The sequence below is a fragment of the Thermobia domestica genome, chromosome 3, assembly GCF_964235325.1.
Source record: "Thermobia domestica chromosome 3, izTheDome1.hap1.1, whole genome shotgun sequence".
NCBI lineage: Eukaryota > Metazoa > Arthropoda > Insecta > Zygentoma > Lepismatidae > Thermobia > Thermobia domestica.
In genome coordinates, this window is record NC_137456.1 from 111371554 (window position 1) to 111384040 (window position 12487).

Below are 12487 nucleotides of genomic sequence, written 5' to 3' on the forward strand. Positions count from 1 at the left end.
TGTGGGTGAAGAATATAAAGCAGTGAGTTATAGTGGGTTCACCATTGATATCTCTGTTGATAAGGACAGTTTTGTTCAATTCACTACAGGAAAAATAGGCAAAGTTATTAATATTATTGAGACAAATAGTTCGAATGATCACCCATCCATTTGGTTGATATATTTGGATGTTCCGATAGAAGGTGACTATTATTCCTTCCCATGCAGTTCGCAGTTGGTATTTGTTTATAAATGCGGCAAAATGTCGAATAAGATATCCCGTGCTTCCCTTACCTCAGTGACATCAAAATGTATTGTGTGTTTGGAAAAGAAATACGCTGCAGTGCTTTCTCATTCAGTGTTGTGATTTTTTTTTAAAGAGCATATCTGTAGACAGAATCAACATGACCTCAGGAAGAAAAAAAGTTTTGCGTAGCAGCTTTCACTGACGAGGACGGAGCATTAGAAGTTATACCTAGTAAATGGCTTAAAAACGAAAATGAATGCCTTTGGCCTAAAACATCATCCGTTAGGCGTATTCAAAATTTGATCAGGGACTGTAAGGAGCCATCTGCGGATTGGACAGTTGTGAACATAAAAATCTATGGACAATCCAGTGAGTACTATTTGTATTTTCTTTTTATCTGTCTCGTTGTGTTTTTGAGTATTTATACCTCAATTTTGAGTCAAAATGTAATATTATTTCACTATTTTCTGCATTGAAATGCAAGATCTGTGATACGGAGCAGCCGTGATTCAATTGGTAGCGCGTTATCTTAGTATTTGGTAGGTCGTAGATTTCAGCCCGGTGGCTGGTCATCCTGATTAGACACCATGTCCGCATTCTGGAAAATCAGGGAAACAAGAGATAAACATAAATGCCAGGGAAATTGCAAGAGGTTGTTTCGGATTACGTTTGCTCCTGTTTTATTCATTTATAACGGTTACTAACGGTGAACTGACCTGTTCGACGCTCCAGCGCTATAGGTCGAAATTTGTGAGGATATTTTCGTCAAAACAAGGAAAAGTTTAAAGGTTTAATTCCATTGTAATTTGTATACTTGTGACTACAGTTCGAGAAGCTTAGTTGGTAAATAAAACTCATATAAAGTAAGCTTGTTTAAATTCATAGCTTCCTGTCACCAGTTGTTTCGTGACAAACATGCTTTAAAAATGTCTTCCATTTTAATACATTGCTGCAATACAGTCTTATTGAAGAAAAAAGAAAAAACGGTGTCCTCTTTACATTACAAGTTGGTATGAGGTATGAGTTGATATATATTTGTATGACCTAAAATGAACTTTTTATGTTAGGACCTTATATACTAAATTAGCTTTTAAAATCCATGACGTTTCTTGTAGGATTCTTAAAGTGTTTTGAAATAACGTTAAATAAAGTAAATAGTATATGGAAGAAAATAAAGAAGTCAGGGAAAAGTAGCAGCTCTAGTCAGGGAAATAAGAAGAATTTTTTCTTTTTTTGTGTGTGTGTGTGTGTGTGTGTGTTTGTGTCTAACTATGCTAGAGATTTTTCCGGGATCTTATACTCAGTCAAATCAGGCAAATGCTGAATATAGTACTTTAAAGACAAGGTCTGTATAACTCTCTCCAAATCCAGCCTTGCACTATCTTATCGTGAGCAGAAAATGTCAAAGGTACGTTAAATAAAGTTAAAAAATAAATAAATAAAATAAAAATGCTAGTATTCTTAGGCCTTCTATTCTTAGTTCTGTTACAGGCTTTCTTACTCTCGAATTTCAGTCGTGAATAACTTTACATAAAAAGAGTATTTAGTTCGTAAACAGATTTGTTTTATTTGGGATATTCTAATATTTATTGTTTTACAGTTAGCAAAGAAATCACAACTGAGGGTATCCATAACCATGTTGCTTTCTTATCGTGTATGGTTTTCATGCCAAGAATAATTTCGCAGCTACTTTCCCTTATCAGTAACTGTAGAATATATGTATTATTTAACATTTCAGATTCATTTCAAAAAGCTACAGCAAAGGCTGACAAAGCTTTACTGACTTCAAACGTTAGTAGTGATTCTTCTGACGAAGAAATTTATTCAAGATGTCGCAGAAAGCCACAAAGATATTTGTCTGAAGAGGACAATGATGACTCATATCCAGAAACTAAGAGAAGACCATATGAAACTTTTAACGAATGTAGTGTTCCAAGTCCCCCAGCACCTATTCGGAAAGGTAATTATGCTAAATATATTTCAAAGCAAATTAAAAGTTTAGCTCGTAGCTGATTTGTTTCATAGGACTATGTATTGAATCGCGTTTAAAATATATATATTTTTTTAAATGTGTGAAAGTTAAAATTATCAAGATTTCGTGGGCGATTCTTTATTGCCAGGGAGTTCACCTTCTTTCGCAGTGTTTGTTTCAGAAAAAAATGTTCCGGGGTTACTCTTAGTATTCGGAGGGGCTGAAACCATATATTTCCCTCTGCTGGTTCTATTCCAGTACGTTTTAACCATTTCGTCCGGGGGGGGGGCAAAAAAACAGGCCTGAAAGAAACAGTGTTCTTTCGTATTCTATGCCAGTGCAGACGTTACTTAAATGTGAAACTATATACTATTTTGGAGAAAGTTTATTGCTACTTCGTCTGAAAAACATTCAAAAGTAAGGCTGGCTGAAATAGTAGACAGATAGAAGTAACCTACAATGTTTTATGAACCTGTTGGAAACAATTTATTCGTTAGATGTGCAGAGTAGTTGTTGTAATGTGTACAACAAGCTTGGAGTGAGAAGCCCTAACAACTAAAAATAAGATGTCTAGTTTGTTTATTTTTATAAACAAGTTTTTCAATTTGGAGTCCAAAATTGGCTACTTGCTATGTTCAAGCAAGTCTTACGTAACAAATCATTCAGACTCAGATCTAGTCTCAAGTAATTTATTTCTATGAAAGGCTTGCTAGTTGTTTTTCTTCTTTTTTTTAACGAGGTTGTTAATACTTTCGCCTTTTATCGGATAAATGCTATCTTCTCATGATTGTTAACTACAGAAAAACCGGGCTCGTAATGCAAACTGTATCGTTAAATTGGCTCTATTATGAGTATACATCAATAAATAAATAAATGAAAAAATAACGTACACATTAAATATTCATTTAATTATGATATGGAGTCTATTTAGGACAAGATCAAACAAGCAGATAAACAGCGTTAGTATCTTTTAACGTTTTGAGTTAATGTAACCAGTGTATGATTTCTGCGATTTCCGGAGAGGGGGATAAATTCATCAATAGCTCAAAAAAGTGGGGTTTATTTCCACCATATCCAAGGTTGAGAGGTATTTCGAGAAACAGAGAGGAGAAAGTTCCAGCCATCCCCCTACAGATAGAATACTGGATGTAATCATTGTAACATTTTAAACATGCTTTTAAAACCATAAGTTGTCACCTGCTTATTGTGTACCTAACAGTCTAGTAAAAACTGGATGTTTGTATAATTTCATCACTTGCTTTCAGAGTCGCTTGGAGTATCTATAGGAGGAATTGCGGAGGTAAACGTATCATCTATGGTGCACAATTCAAACGGAGGTTGCTCGTCTGCATCACATCGTAAAAGTCCAAATGGACCTTTACCATCCCACTCCCAAATCCAAACTCCATGCAGAATGTCAGCGTTGTCAGTTGCCACTACTTCATGTGCAGATACAGACAGTACCTTCACATCAGCTCGTTTAGGAATTGGCAGTAGTAAGTATCCAAAGATTAAACTGTATTGCTAAGCTTACTTACGTGTGTCGTCATTATTAAATAACCAAACAAAATGAAGACTATATTGCTTCTTTAGAGACATTTTGAACCCTGCTAGCTCGAGAGTGTGGCAGCACGTAGTCAATGCATCGATATATTCCGACCACTTAGTGTGGCCGCCTTGACCTAGTAGTCTCCGAGATTATCACCAATTTTTGTTAATGAAAAACGAAATTATGGTAAAACTTATGCTTGGAAATTGAAATTGTTATGTTCCAAGCCGTGCGAAGGAAGGGGGGGGGGTCCGAACCCTTCTCTTCCTCAAAAATAGATTTTTGTGTAACTAATATAAATTTCGTACTAATTACATTTTAAAACATATATATCATACTAAGATTTACTTTTTACAGTGAAACCTTTAGTGTTTAAGATCTCCGAAAGTATTTCTAGATCCGGCGTTCCTTTCGTAATGGAAGTACTTCTTGGCTTTAAAATTCAGAACATATAATCTGTAATTCTAGTTTTATCACATTTTGTTTTGCAGCGCATCCTGTTGGAATGGTTGCTTTGGAACTATTCTGTTCCATATTAGAGGAGGCTTGTGGGCAAGCGTATGTTAGGAGCGATTAAACTCCCAACCTTTTGAATGCTAAACCGACGGGTTGACGATATAAAGTTTGTACCATGAAACAGAAAAATTTATATTTTTGTACAAAACAGCGTCTTGTTAGTCATTTGTTTTTTCTTACTGCCTGTGCGCAGGTAGCAGACAAAATTGGCAGGTAGCAGACAAGTCGACACACCGATATGCCCTCTCGTGGCGCTTCTGGTTTCTTCGCTTGCTTACCAACACACACTTAAGTTTTTATTGTTGCTCTGGCTGAGATTCAAACGAACCCAAATTAGGCAAATTCCGTTCAGGTGTCATAATTGTCACACCACAGAGACGCGATCAACGTTCTTTGAATGTTAAGCATTCCTCGCACCCCATTTGAAACCGTTACTCTGCTAGTATCGATATTTAGACATTGTTCCATATACGGAGGTTCTGCAGAGAAACATTGGAGCATATCATTCTTATACTACATTAATTTGAAAGTTGAAATATCAAATGTAACTGCATTCTCTCGCAACAGGAGTTTTTGCAGTAACCTTTCTCAGCAGAAGACGGTAGAATGCCTAGATATTGACACGAGCAGGCTATTTTATTCCATTAGGACACTTGAAATGCTCTACAGACATATAAAATTGACCCGAATGTGGTGTAATGATTAGGAAAGCCCTCAAACAGCAATTAGTAATTTTCTTGCAATAGACTTAAAAAAAAAATAAAATAAAAATAAAAATAAAACTGCTTATGCATTAATTATGAAGCTTTATCAATATGTGATTTAAAATTCATCCCGTATGTTGCTGTGGGTATCGACTTCAGGGTCAATATGAGATATGTGCCGGTCAGAACCTAGATGACTTTTGTTAATGGTAGTTGCGGCACACACGATCTTAAGGTAGAATAAAAAATATTTCAAACAATGTGTACCATTGCCTCCTTGGTCTTGTATTAATTTAGTATTTTTTTCTTTCTTTTGATATTTCAGCCGTTGAAAAAATATTCCAGTTACTGCAGAGAATCCAGCTAGATATGAAACATCTCAAATGTAAAGTTGATAAAATGGAAGCCAAAATATATGAGCTGCACCAAGTTCCCCGTAGTGGTAAAGAAGCTTTGGAATCTATGGAAAATGCAAACCTGCTAGCTGACAAGCTCCCTTTACGCAGTTTGTCTGTGGTTCATAATTTAGAAGAAGATTTAAGACAGAGAGATGGCTTCAAAATTGGTGAGTGGTATTCTTAAGTTCGTATTGACACGAAGTATTTGTAAATATCCTTCAGGTATTGTTTAAAAAGAAAACTTTTATTCTTTAAAAATAGATCTCGTGTGGCCAGATGCTTTTTCGGATGTACAGGTTGTTAAATTAATGCGTACCAAACAATGTAGGGGTGGGTACCTGACATGGAAACAAGAAAATGCTTTGTGACATGTGCATACCGATCAATAGGTTGGGAGATGCAGGCCGTCGAAAGCGTGGGAAAATAAATTTCAGAAGCCTAAAATTCAAACACTGTCCAACCAACGTAGAGAGTGCAGCTTCATATCTCATAAAGGAAGTCGTTGGTGTTCTATTGCAAAAATGCATGTTTCAAAATTCAGCAATGCATACAAAATTAATTTTACAAGGTGATGGTAAGCCAACAATGACTTACACTTCGGCTTTTCGGTGCCTTTGAAGAGTCCTTTCGCACGCAATGCACATTCTTTTAACATACATTTTTATATAGAACAGGTATGACTTCTTTTATGAGATATGTCATGAGCCTATAATATATTGCTGCGTACATGTACACTCATGTCCAAAATAATTGTCGCATATCTATAACTGTCTTCTTGTAAGAATATAATTTGATAATGATTTTGCAGGGTACTTTTAATACTATGTGTATAATCGGAAAACGTATATTTGAGGTAAATTTCACAGGAAACAAATTACAAATACGAAAATTAGAATGAGTAAAACAAAATGTTGCTAAATGGACAAGAAAGTTTTATTTTCGTTTTATTGTTCTTATTTAATGCTCTTTTGACATGAAGTTTGCCACATACATGTCTTTGCCGATTATACACATACTAGCATTATAAGAAATACCGGGCGAATGCGTTATCAAATTATATTCCTACAACAACATTTATAGACATGCGACAATAATTTTGGACATGAGTGTACATCAGCCAAACTGGATTGGAGATGACGTATTTTTTATTTTTATGTATTTTATTTATTTTTTAATCTAAAGCTGATTGTGACGTATTCTTAATAATGCAGTTTCAAATAAAATAAAATCGAATCAACTATTTCTCTAGCGTTAGCAGTTTGGACTGTGAATTCTTAGGACTTATAATTTAGGTGTCCATATTGGATCTTAAATACTACTACTACTACTACCAATAATAATGCAATCCAATACTAGTTCGAAAATCTTGCTTTCACTGTATAGCACCTTCGTGTTTCAACAACAAAATCATAAGGTAGGATGGTTTACGGTTTCCTCGTGTCGTACACATGTCTACAGTTATGCCTTGTTTGGCAATACCGGTACCATCTTCTACAACCTTTCCAACCATCCGCGGGTTCTCATAAAAATTAAGTGTTTAAGGGCAACTTCCACAGGTGCATGGATTCTCCAAGCCTTCGCTTTGCAAATAATTGAGAAGTCCCTTCACTTTTCGGGAATTCGGGAAGTCCTGGATACTTTCTTTGAAGTTCTCTAGCACCCATCTCCACCTTGGTAAGCGGAATCAGTGACTATGATGATGTCACGGTTTTGCAGGAAGCGAACTTGTAAGACAAACTGGCAATACGATCTCAGCAATTCTCGATCTCAGCATGTCGACGTACGACATGGTTATACAATGATTTAAATCAGCCTGTTCCTGTGCATTTGATTACGATTAGGGATCGAACGACACTGACAGAAGTATTATTTTTTAAAAAATCTACAGTATAGCTTAACGTACTACTCGTATAAGCAACATAACGTAGGCAAAATGTCTTTCTGTTTAATAATGAGCTAATACAGTGTTTTTTTTTTCCTATGGTATTATGTTCGGACAAAATACTCTTTCTCTTCGAAATTAACAACTTGCAGCAAGGCAAACAGACAAAGATTAAATAAACTTTTGCTGAAAATGGATACTAAACTAAATGCATGTCGAAAACAAATAAATGAAGACATTTGCGTTCAATTATCACATCCAACAATGCGCGGTACATTAACGATCCTGCCTATTATTGCTTGAAATTCAAGAAAATAAAGTTTTATTTCAGGCTGTCCGTTAGTTGGAAGTTCTACATAGACGCTGGGGAATAGTTTTCAGTATCCGCGTCCGTTATTGAGAATGTCAGCTATTCAGAAGTAATTTTCACATTGCACCCAATGTATTTCTGCCAGGAAATTGAAAACTGTCCGTTATTTTGAGATGTCCGTTAGAAGTTTTACTGTAAATATAATTTCTATGCGTCGTACAAAAGTCTAATGAAGTCGAAACAACACATTTATCCTTCGATTTTTGTCGTGCGACGAATATGGAATGGTTTAAACAGGTAGTAAAGTGACCTCACTTCAAGATATGTGCACTAGATTCACGCCACGATGTAGTTCGGGGCCCCTAATAATTTTAGGTCCTAGCATTCTGCCGTTTACGGATGAGACTGAGGAAAAGCCCCATTCGCGATGGTGTCGCTGATTCGCCTGTGTAGGATCTGAGTTCCTAAAGAATTTTGTTATATATATATATACTAGAGTCTAATTTCATCTTTCGGATGTATGGCGTTTTTTAGTATATATTTTTAGGAATCTTGGAGGGGGATTACTACCAGTGAAATCCTTTGTTTAGGTGCCATTCTCGCATTATCCTAGTAAAAGTAAAGCTTGCGGTAATATCTCCCAAACAATACCAGAGTTACGAGGACAAGTTCCTCTTCGGATCGAATCGAATTCCTTAACAATATGTAGTAAGGGAACTGGAAGTGTTATTGTTCGTTGTGATCATTTTACTACAGGAATATGAAAAAAAATTTGAATCACCATCAGAGTAAAAGGTCATTCTAGAGGACAAAACATAATTCAATAATACGTTAGATACTCTCCTTTCATATGGATCCGTATCTGCTATGCTATACGCGTTCCTTGTCATATTCATTCATCAGTTTCTATTACTGCAGTTCGTGTTTGGAGATTTTTTTTCTGTCATATATCGAGGGTTCAGAGACCAATATGTGTTAATCTAGAAAAATGAAACTAAGAAAATTAGAGTTTTTTGGCATTTGTAGACATTTTAGGGCATTGGTAACGCTGTTATTCGCAGGTAAATAAAATCATTGCTTTCCTTGTTTTTGCCTCTGAAAGAAGTTGTAATTTTCTGTTAATCGCACCGTGCAAGTAAATTTTTAATTTTTGACTTGAAACGAGTGGATATTCTGAGCCATCCACATATCGTTTTCCACTCCCTACTTCCTCTGTTTGACACCGAACGACAATGTCCTGTTAGATTAGCCTTTCGGGCACGTAATAATGCGCTCATGCGTACAATGGATGTTTTTTGTGCAATGTATAAAAGGTTTCTTTGTATTTTAGGAGAAAGTTATATTTTCGTTCGAATTTTATTTATGTAACTTCAAAATTAATCTGTTATTTCTCAATGATGACATTTGCTATTTAAATGTGTAGTCCCTTCTGGTGATACAGTATTATTGCATTGAGTTTTTACAATTTTTTCTTCTTCAGGAGCAGTACAACTCCGATTTCCTGATATACAAACTAGCGACATTGTCCGACGGATTGGGAAAGTCTTAAGTGGTTCGCGAGATTGGGATGGCTACAGATGTAATCGGAGAAGAGAACAGGCTCAAGACTTAGGGGAAGATGCACAGTCGTTCCGCGGGGAACCCGCAAGAGTCCAAGGACCACTTGAATTCACCTTGCAGAGTCACCCCGAAGGGAAAGCCGTGGGGTGATCGGTCCCGCGGCTAGTTGTGATCAACCCTCAGCAGCGTGTCTGATATAAACAAACTTATATGAACGAAATGTCTTATTGTAAATAAAATAGTAGACAATAATATGTTAAAGTACAAGAGAATTATAAACTTCATGAAAGTAACCGTTATTAATAGTTTTTTTTTTTTTAAATTTATCACAGTAACTTTCAGTTCGCTAATTTGCAGAAATATTTCCTAGTGATACATTTTTATAAGTTTTATGTTGTATTTTACTGCAAAGAACCTATCCAAATTAAAACTTTATAGTGGCATCCATATTTTACTGAATATAATGAGCTTTCCGAACTTCCGTGCTGTCTGTGTAAGTGTAAGGGATGAGTCCACACTACAGACCAGTGTGCGAATTAACGGATATTTTACAGTGGGATTTAAAAAAAAAAAACTTTTGAGAAGTTAAAATTTATGGGAAACTAATAATTTACAGAAGAAAAGAACTTCCTAAATTTTCTCTAAATTATTTCAGGTTAAGTAGAAAGATAAATATTATCTGCATAGTTTCTTTGATTATATATTAGTTTCCCTAGTCGGGATGTGTAACGGAAAAATTCGATGTTTGAAATAAATTTATTTACAGTGGCTTTCGTTGACGTAGAGTGTATATGATTTTTACGTGTTTAATTTTATTATACATATGATATATTGACATAAGGGTCAGGAAAATGGCCACTTATCAGTGAACCCTTTTTTGAATAAACTAAATAGTTTCCACACGTTGCGGAACAAGAGCTGGTTCCTTCTTCAGTGGAAGGAAACAATGATGTATATGAAGAGTACGCGTTAAGAACAGTGAAGGTCACATTTTGAATATGCTCAAAAAATATTTTCTCCACACCAAAAGATGCAAAATAGTTGGTGAAAATAGGGCGTAGTCCACTCGCGAATGTACACGTGAGCGAATTACGACGTGTTTTCACCATCTTAATTATACATTTTGGTGCTGAGAAAGAATTTTCTGAGCATTTTAAAACGTGCCCTTCATAGTCCTTCCTGCGAACTCTTCATATGGAATGAAATAAAATGGTGAAGACAGTGTCAACGTTTGGTAACTATTAAGTTGATGCAAGAGAAGATTCACTCATTTTTTATGTTGTTTCTATATTAATGATAATAAGTTACGTGTTTAAAAGTATTTATTTCCATTCGTTATGTTGGAAACAGCAAAACAATTGTACAATATATACCTCTATGCAATGAGTGAAGTTCACGAAAAAAAAAAAGTTAGGGAATATGTTTTGTGTAAATTTTATTTTAATTATTTAAAAAAAATAAAAATGTGAATACTTCAATCTGAAAATGTTTTTATTATATACTGTTTTGTTTAGTCTAAATACTGCATCTCTGAAACACGCTAAATGTCCGACCGCCCTCTTGGATCCGCCATAGATAGAAGTGCGGCAAAACTACTTGCACCAGTGACATTTTGAAAAAATGTCTGATGTATCCGATGTCATTTTCTTCTATTTTCATTAGAAAAACATAACTTGAATCCAAAATGGTAGACAAGCATGTAGCGTGCGCCAGAGATGCAGTACATGGCCCTATTCAAATCTGATATGTTGACATATCCATCTGGTGTTAAATCTGTAAAAATTATATGGTCACATCTGGTTTACCGATGTGGGTGGGATCTCCCACCCAGATCTTCCCCATACCCACATTGTCATTTTAGCTTCCATGGTTAACCGATGTAGCTCTATATGGGTCCAACCCAGATCTACAACATGCAATACAAAAGAACATATCCGCACTCAGGTTTGAATAAAACTTTCATATTTAATCATTTAGTGTGAAAAGAAATAGGCTGAGCTCGTACGTTTCGCAATTGTGTATAGAAGCTGGAAGATCAGAAATGTCGCCTATTCTATGTTCCTTGTGAAAAGTACTGGGCGATTCAAATACATTTGAATAGCTCCGTTCTTTTTACAAGGAACATATAGAGCTACATCGATTAAGCATGGGAGCTAGAACGACGATGTGGGTATGGAGAAGATCTGGGTGGTTCAACATAGATTCCACATCGGTCAACCAGGGAGCTAGAACGACGATGTGGGTATAAAGAAGGTCTAGATGGGCCGACATGGATCCCACATAGATCCACATCGATCAACTATGGGAGCTAGAACGAAGATATGGGTTCAGGGAAGATCTGGGTGGTTCAACATAGATCCCACATAGGTCAACTAGGGAGCTCGAACGACGATGTGGGTATGGGGCAGATCTAGATGGGCCGACATTGATCCCACATAGGCCGGTATTGTTCAACCAGGGACCAAGATCGATTATGTTGATATAAGGCAGATCTAGATGGGGCTACATGGATTAATGTGGGGCCAACATTGATCTGGAAGAATCCACATGGGACCCACATAGATCAACATCGACGCCGATGTCGATCGACATAGATTTGCCGATATTGGCCAATGTCGAAAAAATGTTTGCCATTCTGCATCGATCGTCATCGACAGCGACATCGATCCCACCAAAAATTCCCATGTTGATCGACATCGGCCCATCAACTGTGCTACTGGGGATAAGTTTATGTGTTCTTCTGTAACTTTCTAAAGTAATAAATGCTGGAATTTTTTTCAAGACTATGTTAAATTGTTTCTGAGTGCATACTTTCACCATAATATTAAAAATTATAGAAAGATTTTCGAGACATTCGAGTAGAGTCGAGATTTTTACGAGCAGTCGACTCGACTCGTGTCTTGACTCGAAAATTCGAGTCGAGAAATAAGTTTGTCTCGACTCGTCTCGAATTTTACAAAGTGTGTCTCGACTCAAATTCAAGTCGAGATTCGAGACATGTCTCGACTCGTGCACATCTCTATAGGAACGTGAGCCTATAAGTAAGCTCGTGACCGAAAGAAATTAGTAAGCGCAAGCTCCAAGGAGGCTAGTGAGTGCGAGCCTCATTGAAATATAGAGTTCGAGTTTGAGTAAGCGCGAGGCACAATGGGAGTAGGATCGCGGACCTCATTGAAACTAATGAATACGAGCCGCAAGCTGCACATGTGACAATTTTAAAATTTGAAACAAAGAGTTAAATTAAAAAAAAAAAAAAAACGCAATAAACACTACGGGCCTTATGCAGAGTCGTTTCGATATATGCTTAGCGTCATACTATAGGCCTGACTACTACAGCAAACGCAAGTTAATCGAACTCTTTAGTATGACA

At 36.3% G+C, this 12487-nt stretch overlaps 1 protein-coding gene across 1 annotated transcript; it reads left to right on the forward strand.

Moving 5' to 3' along the window:
• Positions 1 to 388: 388 nt before the first annotated feature.
• LOC145680665 (uncharacterized) lies at positions 389 to 10595 on the forward strand. The gene is made up of 5 exons (XM_081751452.1): positions 389 to 595; positions 1965 to 2186; positions 3464 to 3694; positions 5293 to 5532; positions 9038 to 10595. Exons 3-5 carry the CDS (start codon positions 3514 to 3516, stop codon positions 9265 to 9267), a joined length of 651 nt encoding a protein of 216 aa, XP_081607578.1. The 5' UTR covers positions 389 to 595; positions 1965 to 2186; positions 3464 to 3513; the 3' UTR covers positions 9268 to 10595.
• The last annotated feature ends 1892 nt before the right edge of the window (positions 10596 to 12487 follow it).

Bases quoted from the DNA above. Each gene is read 5' to 3' on its own strand.
- LOC145680665 (XM_081751452.1), top strand. From the start codon at position 3,514: ATGGTGCACAATTCAAACGGAGGTTGCTCGTCTGCATCACATCGTAAA. The intron at 3,695-5,292 runs GTAAGTATCCAA...TTGATATTTCAG, and splicing joins TCGTTTAGGAATTGGCAGTA to CCGTTGAAAAAATATTCCAG. The intron at 5,533-9,037 runs GTGAGTGGTATT...TTTCTTCTTCAG, and splicing joins GAGAGATGGCTTCAAAATTG to GAGCAGTACAACTCCGATTT.